Source organism: Oncorhynchus tshawytscha, linkage group LG18 (assembly GCF_018296145.1).
Source record: "Oncorhynchus tshawytscha isolate Ot180627B linkage group LG18, Otsh_v2.0, whole genome shotgun sequence".
Classification (NCBI taxonomy): domain Eukaryota; kingdom Metazoa; phylum Chordata; class Actinopteri; order Salmoniformes; family Salmonidae; genus Oncorhynchus; species Oncorhynchus tshawytscha.
This window is the reverse complement of record NC_056446.1, coordinates 46,419,641-46,438,739: the sequence shown is the minus strand read 5'-3', so window position 1 is coordinate 46,438,739 and position 19,099 is coordinate 46,419,641. Positions and strand designations below refer to the sequence as shown.

The 19,099-nt window shown below is 45.0% G+C and overlaps 1 protein-coding gene across 1 annotated transcript; it reads right to left on the bottom strand.

Annotated features, from left to right (window-relative positions):
- Positions 1 to 786: 786 nt before the first annotated feature.
- On the bottom strand, positions 787 to 16,790 carry hadhb (hydroxyacyl-CoA dehydrogenase trifunctional multienzyme complex subunit beta). The gene is made up of 16 exons (XM_024406657.2): positions 16,632 to 16,790; positions 16,077 to 16,151; positions 13,084 to 13,125; positions 12,895 to 12,991; positions 12,767 to 12,811; positions 12,444 to 12,543; positions 12,281 to 12,368; positions 9,274 to 9,461; positions 7,694 to 7,874; positions 7,292 to 7,413; positions 7,121 to 7,200; positions 6,976 to 7,023; positions 6,775 to 6,862; positions 4,583 to 4,657; positions 1,457 to 1,621; positions 787 to 1,297 (listed from the first exon to the last, which is right to left on the bottom strand). The coding sequence occupies exons 2-16, from the start codon at positions 16,144 to 16,146 to the stop codon at positions 1,262 to 1,264; spliced, it is 1,425 nt and encodes a 474-aa protein (XP_024262425.1). The 5' UTR covers positions 16,147 to 16,151; positions 16,632 to 16,790; the 3' UTR covers positions 787 to 1,261.
- Positions 16,791 to 19,099: the final 2,309 nt, after the last annotated feature.

The window sequence follows — 19,099 nt, the reverse complement described above, 5'->3', positions numbered from 1 at the left end:
CTCACTAACAGGGATGTAAAGAATTTTGTGGACAACATTTCAGAGAAATTAGCTTCTTGTGTGCATGGAACATTTATGGGATCTTTTACTTCAGCTGATGCGTTTATATTTTTGTTCAGTGTACATTTGCTGCAGCACTACAACTCAGCGACACAACGGTAGGGATTATCTGAGCTGGGCTTGGGTCACTGATAAGTTGTCTCAACACAGCCTTGGAATTTAAATGGTCAGAGTCCAGGAGCCAAGATGATTTGGATGGACTCCTTCATTCCTTCATTTTCAGTTTCCAAAAGCTGTCAAAGTGGACTATAAAAACTAAAGTCGTCTAACGCCAGTAGCCTGCTGAATTTCACACAGCCGTGGATCAGAGATGTTACAGGGCCAAAATAATTGGCCGCATTTTAGAATCTTTCAGAGATCAGTTACTTATAGCTGATTGTTCAGACCAACGTTGGACCATCCATTCCACAGGAGCTTCCTGTTTAAAGTTTCTGCCTAGAGGTGGGAGGAGCAGAATGGAGGCGTGATCGGATTTTTTACCGACCATCTCAGAAAAGGAGAGCTCATGATGCCTATGTTGCACAGGAGATGTGTGGATACCATTCCTCCATTCTACAGGTGTGATCAACACAGCCAGCTGCTAACCATACCACATAACAGTAGCTTTAGGCTAGTTACAGCACAACAAGTTTCTATGAAGAAAATGTTTTAGATTTCAAACTTTTCATGGTAATGAAGGTTACAATTTTAGAAACAGAAAATGACAACTCTATGGGAAGCTGTAGGCTAGTTCTATTTTTTAATTAAATCATTGCAGTAACACATTAATTTGTAAGAAAACAAAAAGGCAGAGTATAAACATATCATATTGATCTGAATGATCGGATCAGGGTGCATCTCAAGAGTCTAATGGCTTCTCCTCCATCTGCCCTGATAAGAACACAGCTGATGGCATCACGGTAGACAACTACCGACAAAGAATTTCCTTTCATGAGAGGAATTGAAGAGGCCACAGACTATGGAGAAAGGCCCACTGTTATGGTCTGTGTGAATGCTACTGCAGCGTTGCACCCTAACAGCAAGGCAACCTAAAACTCTGCTATAATTTACACCCTCTCCTCCACACAAACACATGCCCTAACCCAACCAGGCAAAGTGGTGTTAGTATGTACAGTCTGATAATGTGGGTGTTACTCCACTCTGTGTGTATATGCGTACACAGTCTTCTCCTGCATCATCTCAGTCCTCCCAGAATCCTGTTCTACTGGGGGTATGCTTCGATCACCATCGCATGACCCTGAAACACACACAGGTAAGATGACTTTTCTGTCCATTACATTGAATTAACTGGAAGTGTTGGTGTAGTGTGTTGGTGTAGTGTGTTGGTGTAGTGTGTTGGTGTAGTGTGTTGGTGTAGTGTAGTGTGTTGGTGTAGTGTGTTGGTGTAGTGTGTTACCTGTCCTCCCGCAGCGCATGCAGCCACCAGTCCATACTGGCCCCCCTCCTTCAGCAAGCGGTGTGCTACCGTGGTTACTAGACGGCAGCCGGTGGCTCCAAACGGATGACCAAGAGACAGACTGCCCCCCCACAGGTTAAACTTCTCCATGGCAGGGGCCCCCACCTAAAGAGGCAGCAGAGTTAGGGGAAGGAACATCTCTGCTGGACAGACTAGACAACAGAGTTAGGGGAAGGAACATCTCTGCTGGACAGACTAGACAGCAGAGTTAGGGGAAGGAGCTCTTAGTTCCAGTTACGATCTCTTCTCTTAAAGACATACTCTGGAACTTTGGCAACTACGCATCTTTTAACCCTCCCGCTTTGGGCTGGATGTGTCATCATGCATAATCTATGAGCAAAATGAATGTCTTACCTCAATTGGTTTCAAACTAAACTATTTTGTGATCAACTTCTTGAAGCTGTGCAGCACAATTTTTCCTACATTTTCCCCATGTGAGCCTACTACCCCTTAGCAATTAGAGTTCCAGCCAATGAGCTTCAGCCGCCTGCCATTTGAGTGACAGCTAGCAAGATGAAAACACAGCAGAGAGAAAGCATTCCCGTTCTGCACATATGTAGTACGTGATTATCAGGATGGCTTGGGCTTTTCAGTGCTACTTTCAGGACTATAAAGCAGATCTTCCGGAAAGTCTAACACCCATGTACCCTGAACTTAAATTGAGCATTTGACCAATTACACAAGACTTTAGCTGTGGGTTGACAGAGATTAGGAATGGGGAAAACCTCACTGTTCGTTGTAAACAGAACGTGGATGAGGCAGAGAAATATTTGTACGAACAAGACAAGATGTATGAACAAGTTCCACAGACGTGTGACTAACAGAAATGGAATAATGTTTCCCTGAACAAAGGGGGGGGGGGTTCAAATTCAAAAGTAACAGTCAGTATCTGGTGTGGCCACCAGCTGCATTAAGTACTGCAGTGCATCTCCTCCTCATGGACTGCACCAGATTTGCCAGTTCTTGCGATGAGATGTTACCCCACTCTTCCATCAAGGCACCTGCAAGTTCCCGGACATTTCTGGGGGGGAATGGCCCTAGCCCTCACCCTCCGATCCAACAGGTCCAGACGTGCTCAATGGGATCGAGATCCGGGCTCTTCGCTGAACATGGCAGAACACTGACATTCCTGTCTTGCAGAAAATCACGCACAGAACGAGCAGTATGGCTGGTGGCATTGTCATGCTGGAGGGTCATGTCAGGATGAGCCTGCAGGAAGGGAACCACAGGATGTCTTCCATGTAATGCACAGCGTTGAGATTGCCTGCAATTCCCATGATTAAAGTGGTTGGAGTAGAGTCAGTGTCATTGACAGTGTATTGGCAGCAGCCACTCAATGTTAGTGGTGGCTGTCTAACAGTCTGATGACCTTGAGATAGAAGCTGTTTTTCAGTCTCTCGGTCCCAGCTTTGATGCACCTGTACTGACCTCGCCTTCTGGATGATAGCGGGGTGAACAGGCAGTGGCTCGGGTGGTTGTTGTCCTTGATGATCTTTATGGCCTTCCTGTAACATCGGGTGGTGTAGGTGTCCTGGAGGGCAGGTAGTTTGTCCCCGGTGATGCGTTGTGCAGACCTCACTACCCTCTGGAGAGCCTTGCGGTTGTGGGCGGAGCAGTTGCCATACCAGGCGGTGATACAGCCTGCCAGGATGCTCTCGATTGTGCATTTGTAGAAGTTTGTGAGTGCTTTTGGTGACAAGCCGAATTTCTTCAGCCTCCTGAGGTTGAAGAGGCGCTGCTGCGCCTTCTTCACGATGCTGTCTGTGTGAGTGGACCAATTCAGTTTGTCTGTGATGTGTATGCCAAGGAACTTGAAACTTGCTACCCTCTCCACTACTGTTCCATCGATGTGGATAGGGGGGGTGTTCCCTCTGGAGTGGGTCTAGGGTGTCAGGTAGGGTGGAGGTGATATGGTCCCTGACTAGTCTCTCAAAGCACTTCATGATGACGGAAGTGAGTGCTACGGGGCGGTAGTCGTTTAGCTCAGTTACCTTAGCTTTCTTGGGAACAGGAACAATGGTGGCCCTCTTGAAGCATGTGGGAACAGCAGACTGGTATAGGGATTGATTGAATATGTCCGTAAACACACCGGCCAGCTGGTCTGCGCATGCTCTGAGGGCGCGGCTGGGGATGCCGTCTAGGCCTGCAGCCCTGCGAGGGTTAACACGTTTAAATGTCTTACTCACCTCGGCTGCAGTGAAGGAGAGACCGCATGTTATCGTTGCAGGCCGTGTCAGTGTCACTGTATTGTCCTCAAAGCAGGCAAAAAAGTTATTTAGTCTGCCTGGGAGCAAGACATCCTGGTCCGTGACGGTGCTGGTTTTCTTTTTGTAATCCGTGATTGACTGTAGACCCTGCCACATGCCTCGTGTCTGAGCCGTTGAATTGAGATTCCACTTGGTCTCTATACTGACGCTTAGCTTGTTTGATTGCCTTGCGGAGGGAATAGCTGCACTGTTTGTATTCGGTCATATTTCCGGTCGCCCTGGTTTAAAGCAGTGGTTCGTGCTTTCAGTTTCACGCGTTGTTGTTGCCATCCTGTACCTGTCCTGCAGGTGTGATGTTTGGATGTACCGATCCTGTGCAGGTGTTGTTACACTTGGTCCGCCACTGCGAGGATGACCAGTTATCTGTCCTGTCTCCCCGTAGCACTGTCTTAGGCGTCTCAGTACGGACATTAGAGTTTATTGCCCTGGTCACATCTGTAGTCCTCATGCCTCCTTCCAGCATCCCTAAGGCACATTCACGCACATGAGTAGGGACCCTGGGTATCTTTCTTTGTGTTTTTCCAGAGTCAGTAGAAAGGCCTCTTTAGTGTCCTAAGGTTTCATAACTGTGACCTTAATTGCCAACTGTCTAAGCTGTTAGTGTCTTAACGACCGTTCCACAGGTGCATGTTCATTAATTGTTTATGGTTCATTGAACAAGCATGGGAAACAGTGTTTAAACCCTTTACAATGAAGATCTGTAAAGTGATTTGGATTTCTACAAATTATCTTTGAAAGAGGGTCCTGAAAAAGGGATGTTTCTTTTTTTTTTGCTGAGTTTATATAGTTAATATTTTACCTTAACCTTCCGTCCCATGTAGGTCTGTGCAAACCAGTCTGAATCCAACGCTTTCAGGTTAGCCATGATCTGGCCCTGTTAAAAAACACACAGCGGTGTTACTATAGATAGAGGGGAAACATTGAGTCATGTTATAGAACAGAGCAGTGAACTCTTCCTTAATATCACACAATCAGTACGTTGTCAAAACTAAACATCTGAATCCAATTTCATTTATCACACACACCCCGAATACAACTGACAGAAAAATGCTTAAACTTTTAGGTGCAGAGTTCAACAATAATAATATAGAATACACAAGAATGGAGCTACAGTTAAAGTCAGAAGTTTTCATACACCTTAGCCAAATACATTCCCAGTAGGTCAGAAGTTTACACACACCCAATTAGCATTTGGTAGCATTGCCTTTTTGTTTCACTTGGGTTAAATGTTTCGGCTAGCATTCCACAAGCTTCCCACAATAAGTTGGGTGAATTTTGGCCCATTCCTTCTGACAGAGCTGGTGCAACTGAGTCAGGTTTGTAGGCCTCCTTTGCTCGCACACACTTTTTCAGTTCTGCCCAAATAGGTTTGTGGTCAGGGCTTTGTGATGGCCACTCCAATACCTTGACTTAGTTGTCCTTAAGCCATTTTGCCACAACTTTGGAAGTATGATTGGGGTCATTGTCCATTTGGAAGACCCATTTGCGGCCAAGCTTTAACTTCCTGACTGATGTCTTGGGATGTTGCTCCAATATATCCACATATTATTCCTATCTGCCATCTATTTGTATTTTGTGAATTGCACCAGTCCCTCCTGCAGCAAAGCACCCCCACAGCATGATGCTGCCACCCCCGTGCTTCACGGTTGGGATGGTGTTCTTCAGCTTGCAAGCCTCCCCGTTTTTCCTCCAAACATAACGATGGTCATTATGGCCAAACAGTTCTATTTTTGGTTCACCAAACCAGAGGATATTTCTCCAAAAAGTACGATCTTTGTCCCATGTGCAGTTGCAACCCGTAGTGTGGCTTTATGGCAGTTTGAGCAGTGGCTTCTTCCTTGCTGAGCGGCCTTTCAGGTTATGTCGATATAGGACTCATTTTACTGTGGGTATAGATACTTTTGTACATGTTTCCTCCAGCATCTTCAGAAGGTCCTTTGCTGCTGTTCTGGGATTGGTTTGCATGTTTCACACCAAAGTACGTTGCATTCTGTCTTCTAGAAATGATCTCCTTCCTGAGCGGTATGACAGCTGCGTGGACCCATAGTGTTTATACTTGCGTGCTATTGTTCGTACAGATGAACGTGGTACCTTCAGGTGTTTAGAAATTGCTCCCAGGGATGAAACAGACTTGTAAAGGTCTACAATTGTTTTTCTGAAGTCTTGGCTGATTTCCTTAGATTTTCCCATGATGTCAAGCAAAGAGGCACTGAGTTTGAAGGTAGGCCTTGAAATATATCCACAGGTACACCTCCAATTGACTCAAATTATGTCAATTAGCCTACCAGAAGCTTCCATGACATCATTTTCTGGAATTTCCCAAACTGTTTAAAAAAGGCACAGTCAACTTAGTGTATGTAAACTTCTGACCCACTGGAGTTGTGATAGATACAATTCACTGTAAAAAAGTCGGAAAAATGACTTGTGTCATGCACAAAGTAAATGCCCTAATCGACATGCCAAAACTATAGTTTGTTAACAAGAAATTTGTGGAGTGGTTGAAAAACTAGTTTTAATGACTCCAACATAAGTGTATGTAAACTTCCGAATTCAACTGCATATACAGGGAGTACCAGATCACTGTGGAGTCAAACATTTTAGAACACCTTCAATTATTTACCATTTTCTACATAGTAGAAAATAACAATGGAATCATGTAGTAACCTAAAAATGTGTTAAATTCAAATATATTTTATATTTGAGATTCTTTAAAGGAGCCACCCTTTGCCTTGATGACAGCTTTGCACACTCCTCATAATAATGTATTTGAGGTAGATATGTACATGAAGGCAAGGTAAAGTGACTAGGCCAAATCTTTAACCTCCTGAGGGAAAAGAGGCACTGCCGTGCCATCTTCATGACTGAGTTGGTGTGCGGGGACCATGTCAAGTCCTTAGTGATGTGGACACTGAGGAACTGGAAGGGTGTAGAACTTATACTGAGCTCCACAAAGGAGATACTCTGTCGTGTATTCTACATGTTGTAACTCACAGCAAAGGCCTCATGGAACTCGAAGACATCGATGTCATCCATAGTCAACCCTGCACGTGCCAGAACTTTCGGGGTTCCATATGCTGGCCTGAAGAGGAGAAAAACTCATGACCTATTCATCCTCCTCTAAGGTTATATAGACCATAGAGCTACTATAGCTGGGTTAAAAGTTCAGGTCTACTGTATGTCCGGGTTACTCACCCAAGTAGCAGCTGGTCTTTGGGGTCCTGAGACACGAACACAAAGTCTCTGCAGAACACACACAGCAGATATACAACACACGACTACACTGCAGATACTTTTATGTAGTATAGTATAAGAGCACTAATACAGTATAACAGAGTACCTGAGGTAGGCTTTGGGCTTGTATCCCATGGCCAGGGCTTTCTCTTCTGACATGATGAGGACAGCTGATGCACCGTCGGTCTGAGGAACACAATATAAACTCAGTCATTTGAGGTGTCGATTAACAGTGCTCTCTCTCTGTGTGTGTGTGCGCGCACGTGTGTGTGTGTACCAGAAAGGAAGAGTTAGCAGCAGTAACAGTGCCATGAGGTTTGATAAAGGCAGGTTTCAGTTTGGCCAGCTGTTCCATGGAAGATGGACGGATCCCGTTGTCCTTGGCGACCGTGTCACGACCTACACACACACACACACACCAATATTTGTGATCATCGCAGTCATAGAATGCTGTTTGATGCAGGGGTTGCCAATCGTTTTCACTTAGGTCTCCCCTTCCATTATTGGGAAACACCCCAACCCAATTTAGAAATTGTACCATGTGCATTTTAACAATTTGGTAACCACTGGCATGATGGACTAACTAACCCGCTGGTCACTGGTCTAAAACTCGACTAACTAATCCTCTGGTCACTAGTCTCTCCAACACCCTAAAACCACCATGTGTCAACATGGTTACCTGGCACCTTGAAGCTGATGACGTCACTGAGGAGTCCTGCATCCTGAGCCTGTTTGGCTAGTGTGTGTGATCGTAGAGCGAACTCATCCTGCTCCAGCCGAGTCACTCCGAACGCCGCAGCAAGACGGTCTGCACTGTGACCCATCGTCTCTGCCGTGGAGAACTCTGCTACAGCAGGCAGCTAAACACACACATTATATAAAAACACTTGTGCCTTCAGGAAGTATTCAAACGCCTTCACTTTTTCCACTTTGTTAAGTTACTGCCTTAAATTTAAATTTTTTATTTATTTAACTACAAAACTGAAATATCACATTTACATAAGTATTCATACCCTTTACTCAGTACTTTGTTGAAGCACCTTTGGCAGTGATTACAGCCTCAAGTCTTCTTGGGTATGACGCTGCAAGCTTGGCACACCTGTATTTGGGGAGTTTCTTCTATTCTTCTCTGCAGATCCTCTCAAGCTCTGTCAGGTTGGATGGGGAGCGTCGCCGCACAGCTATTTTCAGGTCTCTCCAGAGATGTTCGATTGGGTTCAACTCCGGGCTCTGGCTGGGCCACTCAAGGACATTCTGAGACTTGTCCCGAAGCCACTCCTGCATTGTTGGCTGTGTGCATAGGGTCATTGTCCTGTTGGAAGGGGAACCTTCGCCCCAGTCTGAGGTCCTCTGGAGCAGATTTTGATCTTGGATCTCTCTGTACTTCGCTCCGTTCATCTTTCCCTCGATCCGGACTAATCTCCCAGTCCCTGAAAAACATCCCCACAGCAGGATGCTGCCACCACCATTCTTCACCGTTGAGATGGTTTCTGGTTTTCTCCAGATGTGACGCTTGGCATTCAGCACAGAGTTCAATCTTAGTTTCATCAGACCAGAGAATCTTGGTCTTCATGATCCAAGCAGTCAGAAGGTTCTCCCATCTCTACAGAGGAAATCTAGATCTCTGTCAGAGTGACCATCGGGTTCTTGGTCACCTCCCTGAGCCTTGGTAATTCCAAACTTCTTCCATTAAAGAATGATGGAGGCCACTGTTCTTGGGGAACTTCAACGCAGCATACATTTTTTGTACCCTTCCCGTGCCTCGACACAACCCTATCTTGGAGCTCTACGGACAATTCCTTCGACCTGACTGCTTGGTTTTTGCTCGGATATTCACTGTCAACTGGGAGACCTTACATAGACAGGTGTGTGCTTTTCCAAATCAGTTGAATTTACCAGGTGGACTCCAATCAAGTTGTCGAAATATCTCAAAGACGATCAATGGGAACAGGATGCACCGGAGCTCGAGTCTCATAGCAAACAGGCTGAATACTTACATAAATAAGGATCTGTTTTTTTATTTTTTAAAGATTTACTTTATTATGGGGTATTGTGATGTCATTATGGGATATTGTGTGTAGATCGCTGAGGATTTTTTATTTATTTCATAAATTTTAGAATGCTTTAACGTAACAAAATGTGGAGAAAGTCAAGGGGTCTGAATACTTCCCAAAGGCACTGTATAAAATCCACATACGACAAACAATCACAAATTAATTTCCTGAAGTTATAAACACACGTGATATACATAACACACACCTCAGGTGTGAGATGAGCCATCCTGATAGAGCCTATAAGGCTGAGGCGTTGTCCAAGGGTCTTCGCTCTGTTCAGAGCCAACATGGTCTTCCTCATCTTCCTGCTGTGACGAATAGGAACGTCCGACATAAATTCCACCCCTCCAGCTACTATAGTATCACACTGGCCTGCTGTGATCAGCCCCACACCTACAACACACACACAACACACACACACAGTTACTATTGTATCACACTGGCCTGCTGTGATCAGCCAACGTCACACACCGGTACCTGTGGCCAACGTCACACACCGGTACCTGTGGCCAACGTCACACACCGGTACCTGTGGCCAACGTCACACACCGGTACCTGTGGCCAACGTCACACACCGGTACCTGTGGCCAACGTCACACACCGGTACCTGTGGCCAACGTCACACACCGGTACCTGTGGCCAACGTCACACACCGGTACCTGTGGCCAACGTCACACACCGGTACCTGTGGCCAACGTCACACACCGGTACCTGTGGCCAACGTCACACACCGGTACCTGTGGCCAACGTCACACACCGGTACCTGTGGCCAACGTCACACACCGGTACCTGTGGCCAACGTCACACACCGGTACCTGTGGCCAACGTCACACACCGGTACCTGTGGCCAACGTCACACACCGGTACCTGTGGCCAACGTCACACACCGGTACCTGTGGCCATCATGACTTTGAGCCACTGTACCAGCTGTCTTCTGCCGGGGGATTAGGTGTTCCTCCAGCTGCCTCTCCCTGTCCTAATCAATCAACTGCCTGGACCACTGTGGCCCCCCTCCGCTGGGCCGTGCTGTCTGGATCAGAACTCTGTCCTTTTGGCTGTTGTGGCCTGCACACAGCCTGAACCACCGCTCTCTGGATCAGATATTCTTCACAACATATGAATCACTACAAAACTTATTGTATGACCTCTTATACTCTATTGTATGCCCATTCTTTGGAACTTTGGTTTTCCTACATATGGCAAATAAAGGGAACACTTAAACAACACAATGTAACTCCAAGTCAATCACACTTCTGTGAAATCAAAATGTCCACTTAGGAAGCAACACTGATTGACAATACATTTCACATGCTGTTGTGCAAATGGAAAAGACAACAGGTGGAAATTATAGCCAATTAGCAAGACACCCCCAATAAAGGAGTGGTTACGCAGGTGGGGACCACAGACCACTTCTCAGTTCCTATGCTTCCTGGCTGATGTTTTGGTCACTTTTGAATGCTGGCGGTGCTTTCACTCTAGTGGTAGCATGAGACGGAGTCTACAACCCACACAAGTGCCTCAGGTAGTGCAGCTCATTCAGGATGGCACATCAATGCGAGCTGTGGCAAGAAGGTTTGCGGTGTCTGTCAGCGTAGTGTCCAGAGCATGGAGGCGCTACCAGGAGACAGGCCAGTACATCAGGAGACGGTGGAGGAGGCCGTAGGAGGGCAACAACCCAGCGGCAAGACCGCTACCTCCGCCTTTGTGCAAGGAGGAGCAGGAGCACTGCCAGAGCCCTGCAAAATTACCTCCAGCAGGCCACAAATGTGCATGTGTCTGCTCAAACGGTCAGAAACAGACTCCATGAGGGTGGTATGAGGGCCCGACGTCCACAGGTGGGGGTTGTGCTCACAGCCCAACACCGTGCAGGACGTTTGGCATTTGCCAAGATTGGCAAATTCGCCACTGGCGCCCTGTGCTCTTCACAGATGAAAGCAGGTTCACACTGAGCACATGTGACAGACGTGACAGAGTCTGGAGACGCCGTGGAGAACGTTCTGCTGCCTAAACATCCTCCAGCATGACCGGTTTGGCAGTGGGTCAGTCATGGTGTGGGGTGGCATTTCTTTGGGGGGCCGCACAGCCCTCCATGTGCTCGCCAGAGGTAGCCTGACTGCCATTAGGTACCGAGATGAGATCCTCAGACCCCTTGTGAGACCATATGTGTGTGGTTGGCCCTGGGTTTGCTCCTAATGCAAGACAATGCTAGACCTCATGTGGCTGGAGTGTGTCAGCAGTTCCTGCAAGAGGAAGGCATTGATGCTATGGACTGGCCCGCCCGTTCCCCAGACCTGAATCCAATTGAGCACATCTGGGACATCATGTCTCGCTCCATCCACCAATGCCACATTGCACCACAGACTGTCCAGGAGTTGGCGGATGCTTTAGTCCAGGTCTGGGAGGAGATCCCTCAGGAGACCATCCGCCATCTCTTCAGGAGCATGCCCAGGCGTTGTAGGGAGGTCATACAGGCACAGGATCAGCCTGTAGTGTGGTTTTCCACTTTAATTTTGAGTGTGACTCCAAATCCAGACCTCCATGGGTTGATAAATTTGATTTCCATTGATAATTTTGTTGCCAGCACAACTATGTAAAGAAAAAAGTATTTAATAAGAATATTTCATTAATTCAGATCTAGGATGTGTTATTTTAGTGTTCCCTTTATTTTTTTGAGCAGTGTATATATAAAAATACACCTTATGGAACAGCAGGGACTGAAGCAACAAACAGACACACGGATTTTGTGTTGTAGATATGTGGTAGTAGAGAAGATGCCTGAGGGAACAATGTACTGTGAAATCTGTTATGAATGTATTATAATGTACATCTGCCTAAATGTTGCTGGACCCCAGGAAGAGTAGCTGCTGCCTTGGCAGGAACTAATGGGGATCCATAATAAACCCCAGGAAGAGTAGCTGCTGCCTTGGCAGGAACTAATGGGGATCCATAATAAAACCCAGGAAGAGTAGCTGCTGCCTTGGCAGGAACTAATGGGGATCCATAATAAAACCCAGGAAGAGTAGCTGCTGCCTTGGCAGGAACTAATGGGGATCCATAATAAACCCCAGGAAGAGTAGCTGCTGCCTTGGCAGGAACTAATGGGGATCCATAATAAAACCCAGGAAGAGTAGCTGCTGCCTTGGCAGGAACTAATGGGGATCCATAATAAATACAAAAATCACAGACCAGTACGTGTGGTCATTATTACAGACCTGTTGTCATAGCGACGTTGGAGGAGATGCAGGCCATGGTGACGGTGTGAGATGGGATCTTATCAGAGAAGCCTGCTCCCAACGAAGCCTGGAAAACACATTATACACTCAGACACTCGGCATACGTGTGACAGGGAAGGGGGTGGTGTGTATGTGTGTGTACCTCTCTAGCCACGTTGCTGGTCTTCACCTCCTGGATGACGGTTCCATAGATGATGTAATCTACTGCATCTTTAGGGAGACTGGTTTTATGCAGCAGACCCCTACACAGACACACCAGTGGGAGATCCCCATTAGCGACAGCTACTCTTACCGGGTTTCCAACCACTAACAGGAAAAACATTACAAAATGACTATATCCATTTGGTTTTATTTTTTTATGTTAAGCATCTATCAATTACACATACATGTCAGTACATACACAGAACAAGCAGGTCACGTGGAGGAGAGGCATTGTGAGATGTGTATTAAACAGAGATGACTTACTGTAGAGCTGCTCTGGCAAGGTCATGGGGCATCAGATCAGCATATCTGGAAACACATACATTTTGAACACAGACACCTTTTCAACCCCTCCCCTCCCACCCCAACCAAACCTATGCTCCCAGCCTTACGTGGTTCCTGAGAGAAGGAACGGTGTTCTGACTCCTTCCACCAGAACTATGTTCTTCACTCCAGGTTTGGCCAATGTCTTCTTACTCTTAGTCTGGACTGGACACACAGACAAAGAAAATATAGTAGACGGTGTGTGACGTCACGAACGCAGGGCAGGGGGCTCAAAGAGTGTGTGTGTAGACTCTTACCCTGGGCATGGAGCTGGACGGATGTACTGAGGGAGCGGGTCGCTGTAGAGAAAACAAGCAGAGTGAGTGACAAGGGCTGACCCCATTTCATTTATCACGTGTTTAATATGTCTTATTTACACACTTTATTCTGATAGTTATATTTGGTATCACTTGTTTGTTTTTCCTTCACCTCCAACCCCTTTCCATGTGTGGAACGGATGTGGGTGGGGCTAGGTCTACATAAGGGTGCTAATTTAACTCAAACGCTCTGACGAAGGCCGTGAGGGCGATACGTAAAGCTCTGACGAAGGCCGTGAGGGCGATACGTAAAGCTCTGACGAAGGCCGTGAGGGCGATACGTAAAGCTCTGACGAAGGCCGTGAGGGCGATACGTAAAGCTCTGACGAAGGCCGTGAGGGCGATACGTAAAGCTTATTAAAGATCAGTGGTAGTATCAAGAGCAGTGTGCGGTTTCCTTTTTCCTTCATCTTGTTCAACTGTTACCATGCACCTGCAAAAAAGATTGCTCAGATGTGCGAGTGCCTTTAGATTGAAAAACACTCTAGTGGTGGTGAATTAAGTCATTTTTACAGCAAGTTAAACAAAGTCTGTTTTAACATCCGTTGAGAATGACAATAGTTCCTCAACGTAGCCCATTAGAAACATCTTTCCAGCTCTCGCCCTTTCTCTGCTCTGACCCGGTGGAAATTACAGGCTTAACGGATTCCTTCTTATCCAAATAACGTACAGCTGTGCCTGTCCATAGAGAAACTGGGGGCAGAATATTTGATATAATGTTGCTAGTGCACAAGCTTTGGGCCCAAGTTAGTTGATACAATGTCTCAAGTTCCTTGCAGACAGGCCATGCATAGCCAATGTGATTTATAAGATATTTTCAACCTGCAATGTTTTTATGTAGGCTATTTTTACATAGTTGGCTTTCAGATTATAATTTTAGATAGAATCTTGATTAACCACATGCCATTGATTTTCAGATATGAAGACATAAATTAAACAGTTCTATGAAAACCTTAAATGGCACGCAGAAAATGGTACTTCAAAGGAAAAGGTTGCCGACCGCTGGTGTAGAAGGCCAGCAGCAATGGGTGGGGGGTCAGGGACAGGTTCACTCCTGGTTAGGCTAAATGTCTGGCTTTCCCTGCTGTTGGACTCATGATTACACCTTAGATCAGCTAGATGCAAGCAAAAGTGTTTAAGGCGGTGTTTAATGTGTTACTATCTGTCATATTGATTCCACTCATTTCTCTAGACCTACGTTGTAAACTTTCATTCATAGGCCAGGTTGCATCAACCTCATGATGGGTATAGGGAACATTAGAGTATCATGTAGTAGCCTAAACCTGTCAATGTTATTGGAATATGAATGACAGTCATCCAATACGCTGTAATAGAAATAAGACAAAGCCCATAAAAAATATATTTTCCTCATCTTAAAACGGCACCAACCGCCACTGAACTAAAAATACCCAAACCAACAAGGCGCACGTTGAGCAAGACGCTCAATTAAAAAACTAGCAGTAGCCTAAACATCAGCGCTTTGTGAAAATCAGCACAAAAGCAATAATACCATTATAATGAATGTGTCGACATGACAGCAGTCATTTACTGGACATTATTTGTGGCCTCGCTCATGCTTACAGTATGGTGTGGGTTCACGTAAAAGTTGGATCTCATGTAGCCGTTTTCCCTTGTCCAACAGTCCTCACTAGTCACTCACTTGATTGTAACGCTGTTCAAACATGTTGATTCCAGCTAAAACAGCTGTTGTGGGTTCTTTTCTGAGTGAATCTGCTGACAGCCTCTTATGGAATCTTTGCTGCTGCCTTGACCCTCACGTGTCTCTCCTGTAGGCCCTATGTTCTCCTGTCGCCCATCTCCTGGAGCAGCCCCCTATCCACAGACGGGACAGCAGTTGAGAAGGTGAAAAGCTTTAAGTTCCTCGGCGTACACATCACTGACAATCTGAAATGGTCCACCCACACAGTCAGTGTGGTGAAGGCACAACAGCGCCTCTTCAACCTCAGGACGTTGAAGAAATTCAGCTTGGCCCCGAAGACCCTCAAACTTTTACGGATGCACCATTGAGAGCATCCTTTCAGGCTGTATCACCGCCTGATATGGCAACTGCACCGTCTGCAACCGCAGGGCTCTCCAGAGCGTGGTGCAGTCAGCCCAATGCATCACCAGGAACACACTGCCTGTCCTTCAGGACATGAAGGTCAGACTCCACTCTGCGGCACATCAATCGGCAGGTTGAACATGGTGAGATTGTAGACTCCTAAATTGATAGCTGTAAAATTGCCTAACTAGCTACTTCACATGCATTTCTATCTGTAATAAAGCCCTTGTGTGTGGAATAACTCATTCTGATTGTCTGGGCCTGGCTCCCCAGTGGGTGGGCCGATTTAATTTATTCTTATGTAAATCAGTATATTCATTAAAATTATTGCAGTTACATGTGTCAGTATATAATGCAAAATGAAACATTTGTTCACAAAAAAAAATTTGTTCTCACAGTGTTATGTAACACTGTAAATGATAGGAATGTGGTTTTGGGTGGATTTTTCCTTTACGTTTAGGCATCTTTTACTTCCAGTTTTGTACTCTAGCTTCAAACAATATTTTTGGTTATATAAAATATATTTCACAGCAGTTTAAATGGTACAATGATTCCCTACACTATACTTGCTTGATTAGTCATAAACTGAAATTAGGCAAAGCAACACAATTTTAGCAACCAGGATATGGCGGCACGTTTTCTACACTCTAGCTGTTGCATCGTTATTCCCCCTCTTTAAAAATGTTTAACAAAGATTGAACCTGTCAAATATGGACATGCTTGCAGGAGGTGTGCTGTTTTGAATGATGTTTTCCCACGAATTGCATTCATGCCCTAACGCATATGGGTCCGGTAAATGTCTCAAATGTCTGATCAATTCAAATGCCGCCGGCCCACTTCTCCGAAAGCCTGTTTGGTGTGTGTGTCTCACCATACTGTACAGCCCAGGCAGGGTTGACTGGAGGACAGCACCGTAGAGAGTTCATCAACATGGACGCCATTTTATCTGTCAACACAAACAATGTGGTCCATATCAATAGAGTAGGAAGTGCAGTAATCCAGTAGTTTTGCCCTACAGGCTGTATGCTACAGCCATAAACACGATGATTTGAAAATAACCTGAATGTGACGCAGGAGCCCCTCCACAGAGACTGGCGCATGTTGCGGTTAAAGCTACTTCGTAGCTGTAGTTTCGATAATATGTTGATTTACTGTGTGTTGTAGATATGGAGATTATGATGACAGAGATAACCACTGAGGTATAGGATTTAACCTACTACACTTTACAACCAGCCCCACCCCCCAACCCAGCGATGACCCTTCACCCAGATCCCCTTCCAGAGAATGACAAGGGCAGAGTGACGAGACACTCTCTAACCCTGCACACTAGCGGGACTTCATTAATTCACAGACATTGTTGGTAGCTGTAGTTAAATGTATCCCAATGTTGCATTAAATTTGGTTTAGTGCAACTAATGCTCTTTACCTTATATCTGTCTCCCGGCAAAGCTCTCCTATCGGTGTGTCTCTCCGGCGTCTGTGTCTGAATCAGATGCGGACTATCAAACCGCCTGTGTTCTCAGGACCCGTAAAGGGGTTTGGTTGTCCTAAGAGATGCCCAATTTAAAGTGTAAAAATGAGGTATGAAACCTATTTTTACCTTTCACTGGAGATAATATCGTCAAAATCTAACTAAAGATTTACAAAAAATGTTTTTACTTCTGACTAATTCAACGATGAATATATAAAAATATTTCTTAACGGCGCTTTTTCGTCTCTTCTCTGAGTTGTAAAACGGGTCCTTCTGAAACCACAGATAGAACAACGAGCCAGATATTTCAACAGATGTAAAAAATATTGAGCATCCGGTTGGTGTTTACACTCACTACCAAATATGGTGATGAGATGTATCACTAGCCACTTTAACTATGCCACTTTGTTTACATACTCATCTCATATGTATATACTGTACTCGATATCATCTACTGTATCTTGCCTATGCTGCTCTGTACCATCACTCATTCATATATCCTTATGTACATATTCTTTACCCCTTACACTGTGTATAAGACAGTAGATTTGGAATTGTTAGTTAGATTACTTGTTGGTTATTACTGCATTGTCGGAACTAGAAGCACAAGCATTTCGCTACACTCGCATTGACATCTGCTAACCATGTGTATGTGACAAATAAAATTTGATTTGATTTGATTTGAGAGGAAGCCCAGTGGCGAAGGTGGAGCCAGATGGATTAAGGCCTACATTCTGCAAATTTTCTCATCGATGGCACATTTTATCTCCATACAGTTTTCTGATTCCCAAAAAATAATTTTTAACAGAGTAGACAGCTTTTTAGAATCTGTAACAAACAGGTTGGATTGGTAGACTTTACCCGCTGCAAAACAGGAGTGCTAGGGCGAATTGCAGTGGTAGAAAAAGTACCCAATTGTCATACTTCAGTAAAAATAAAGATACCTTAATAGAAAATGAGTCAAGTAAAAGTCACCCAGTATAATACTGCTTGAGGAAAAGTCAAAGTATTTGGCTTTAAATATACGTAAGTATCAAAAGTAAATGTAAAAGTATAAATCATTTCAAAGTCCAAAGTCCTATACATTTGAAGTCGGAAGGTTACATACACCTCAGCCAAATACATTTAAACTCAGTTTTTCACAATTCCTGACATTTAATCCTTGTAAAAAATCCCTGTCTTTGGTCAGTTGGATCACCACTTTATTTTAAGAATGTGAAATGTCAGAATAATAGTAGAGAGAATTATTAATTTCACCTTTTATTTCTTGAGTTACATTCCCAGTGGGTCAGAAGTTTACATAAACTCAATTAGTATATGGTAGCATTGCCTTTAATTTGTTTAAGTTGGGTCAAATATTTCCACAATAAATTGGGTGAATTTTGGCCCATTCCTCCTGACAGAGCTGGTGTCATTTTTATTTTACCTTTATTCAGCTAGGCAAGTCAGTTAAGAACAAATTCTTACTTCAATGACAGCCTAGGAACAGTAGGTTAACTGGTCTAGGAACAGTGGGGTAACAGCAGATTTTTACCTTGTCAGCTCAGGGATTCGAGCTTGCAACCTTTCGGTTACAAGTCCAATGCTCTAACCACTAGGCCTCCTTCTAGGCCTCCTTGTAGACCTCCTTGTAGGCACACGCTATTTCAGTTCTGCCCACACATTTTCTATAGGATTGAAGTCAAGGCTTTGTGATGGCCACTCCAGTACCTTGACTGTGTTGTCCTTTAGCCATTTTGCCACAACTTTGGAAGTATGCTTGGGGTCATTGTCCATTTGGAAAACCTATTTGCGCCCATGCTTTAACTTGATGTCTTGAGATGTTGATTCAATATATCCATGTAATTTTCCTCCCTCATGATGCCATCTATTTTGTGAAGTGCACCAGTCCCTCCTGCAAAAAAGCACCCCCACAACATGATGCTGCCACCCCCATGCTTCACGGTTGGGATGGTGTTCTTCGGCTTGCAAGCCTCCCCCTTTTTCCTCCAAACATAACAATGGTCATTATGGCCAAACAGTTCTATTTTTGTTCCATCAGACCAGAGGACATTTCTCCAAAAAGTATGATCTATGTCCCCATGTGCAATTGCAAACCGTAGTCTGGCTTCTTCATGGCGCTTTTGGAGCAGTGGGTTCTTCCTTGCTGAGCTGCCTTTCAGGTTATGTCGATATATGACTTGTTTAACTGTGGATATAGATACTTTTGTACCTGTTTCCTCCAGCATCTTCACAAGGTCCTCTGCTGTTGTTCTGGTATTGATTTGCACTTTTCACACCAAAGTAAGTTCATCTCTAGGAGACAGAACGCGTCTCCTTCCTGAGCGGTATGACGGCTGCATGGTCCCATGGTGTTTATACGTGCGTACTATTGTTTGTACAGATGAACGTGGTACCTTCAGGTGTTTTGAAATTGCTCCCAA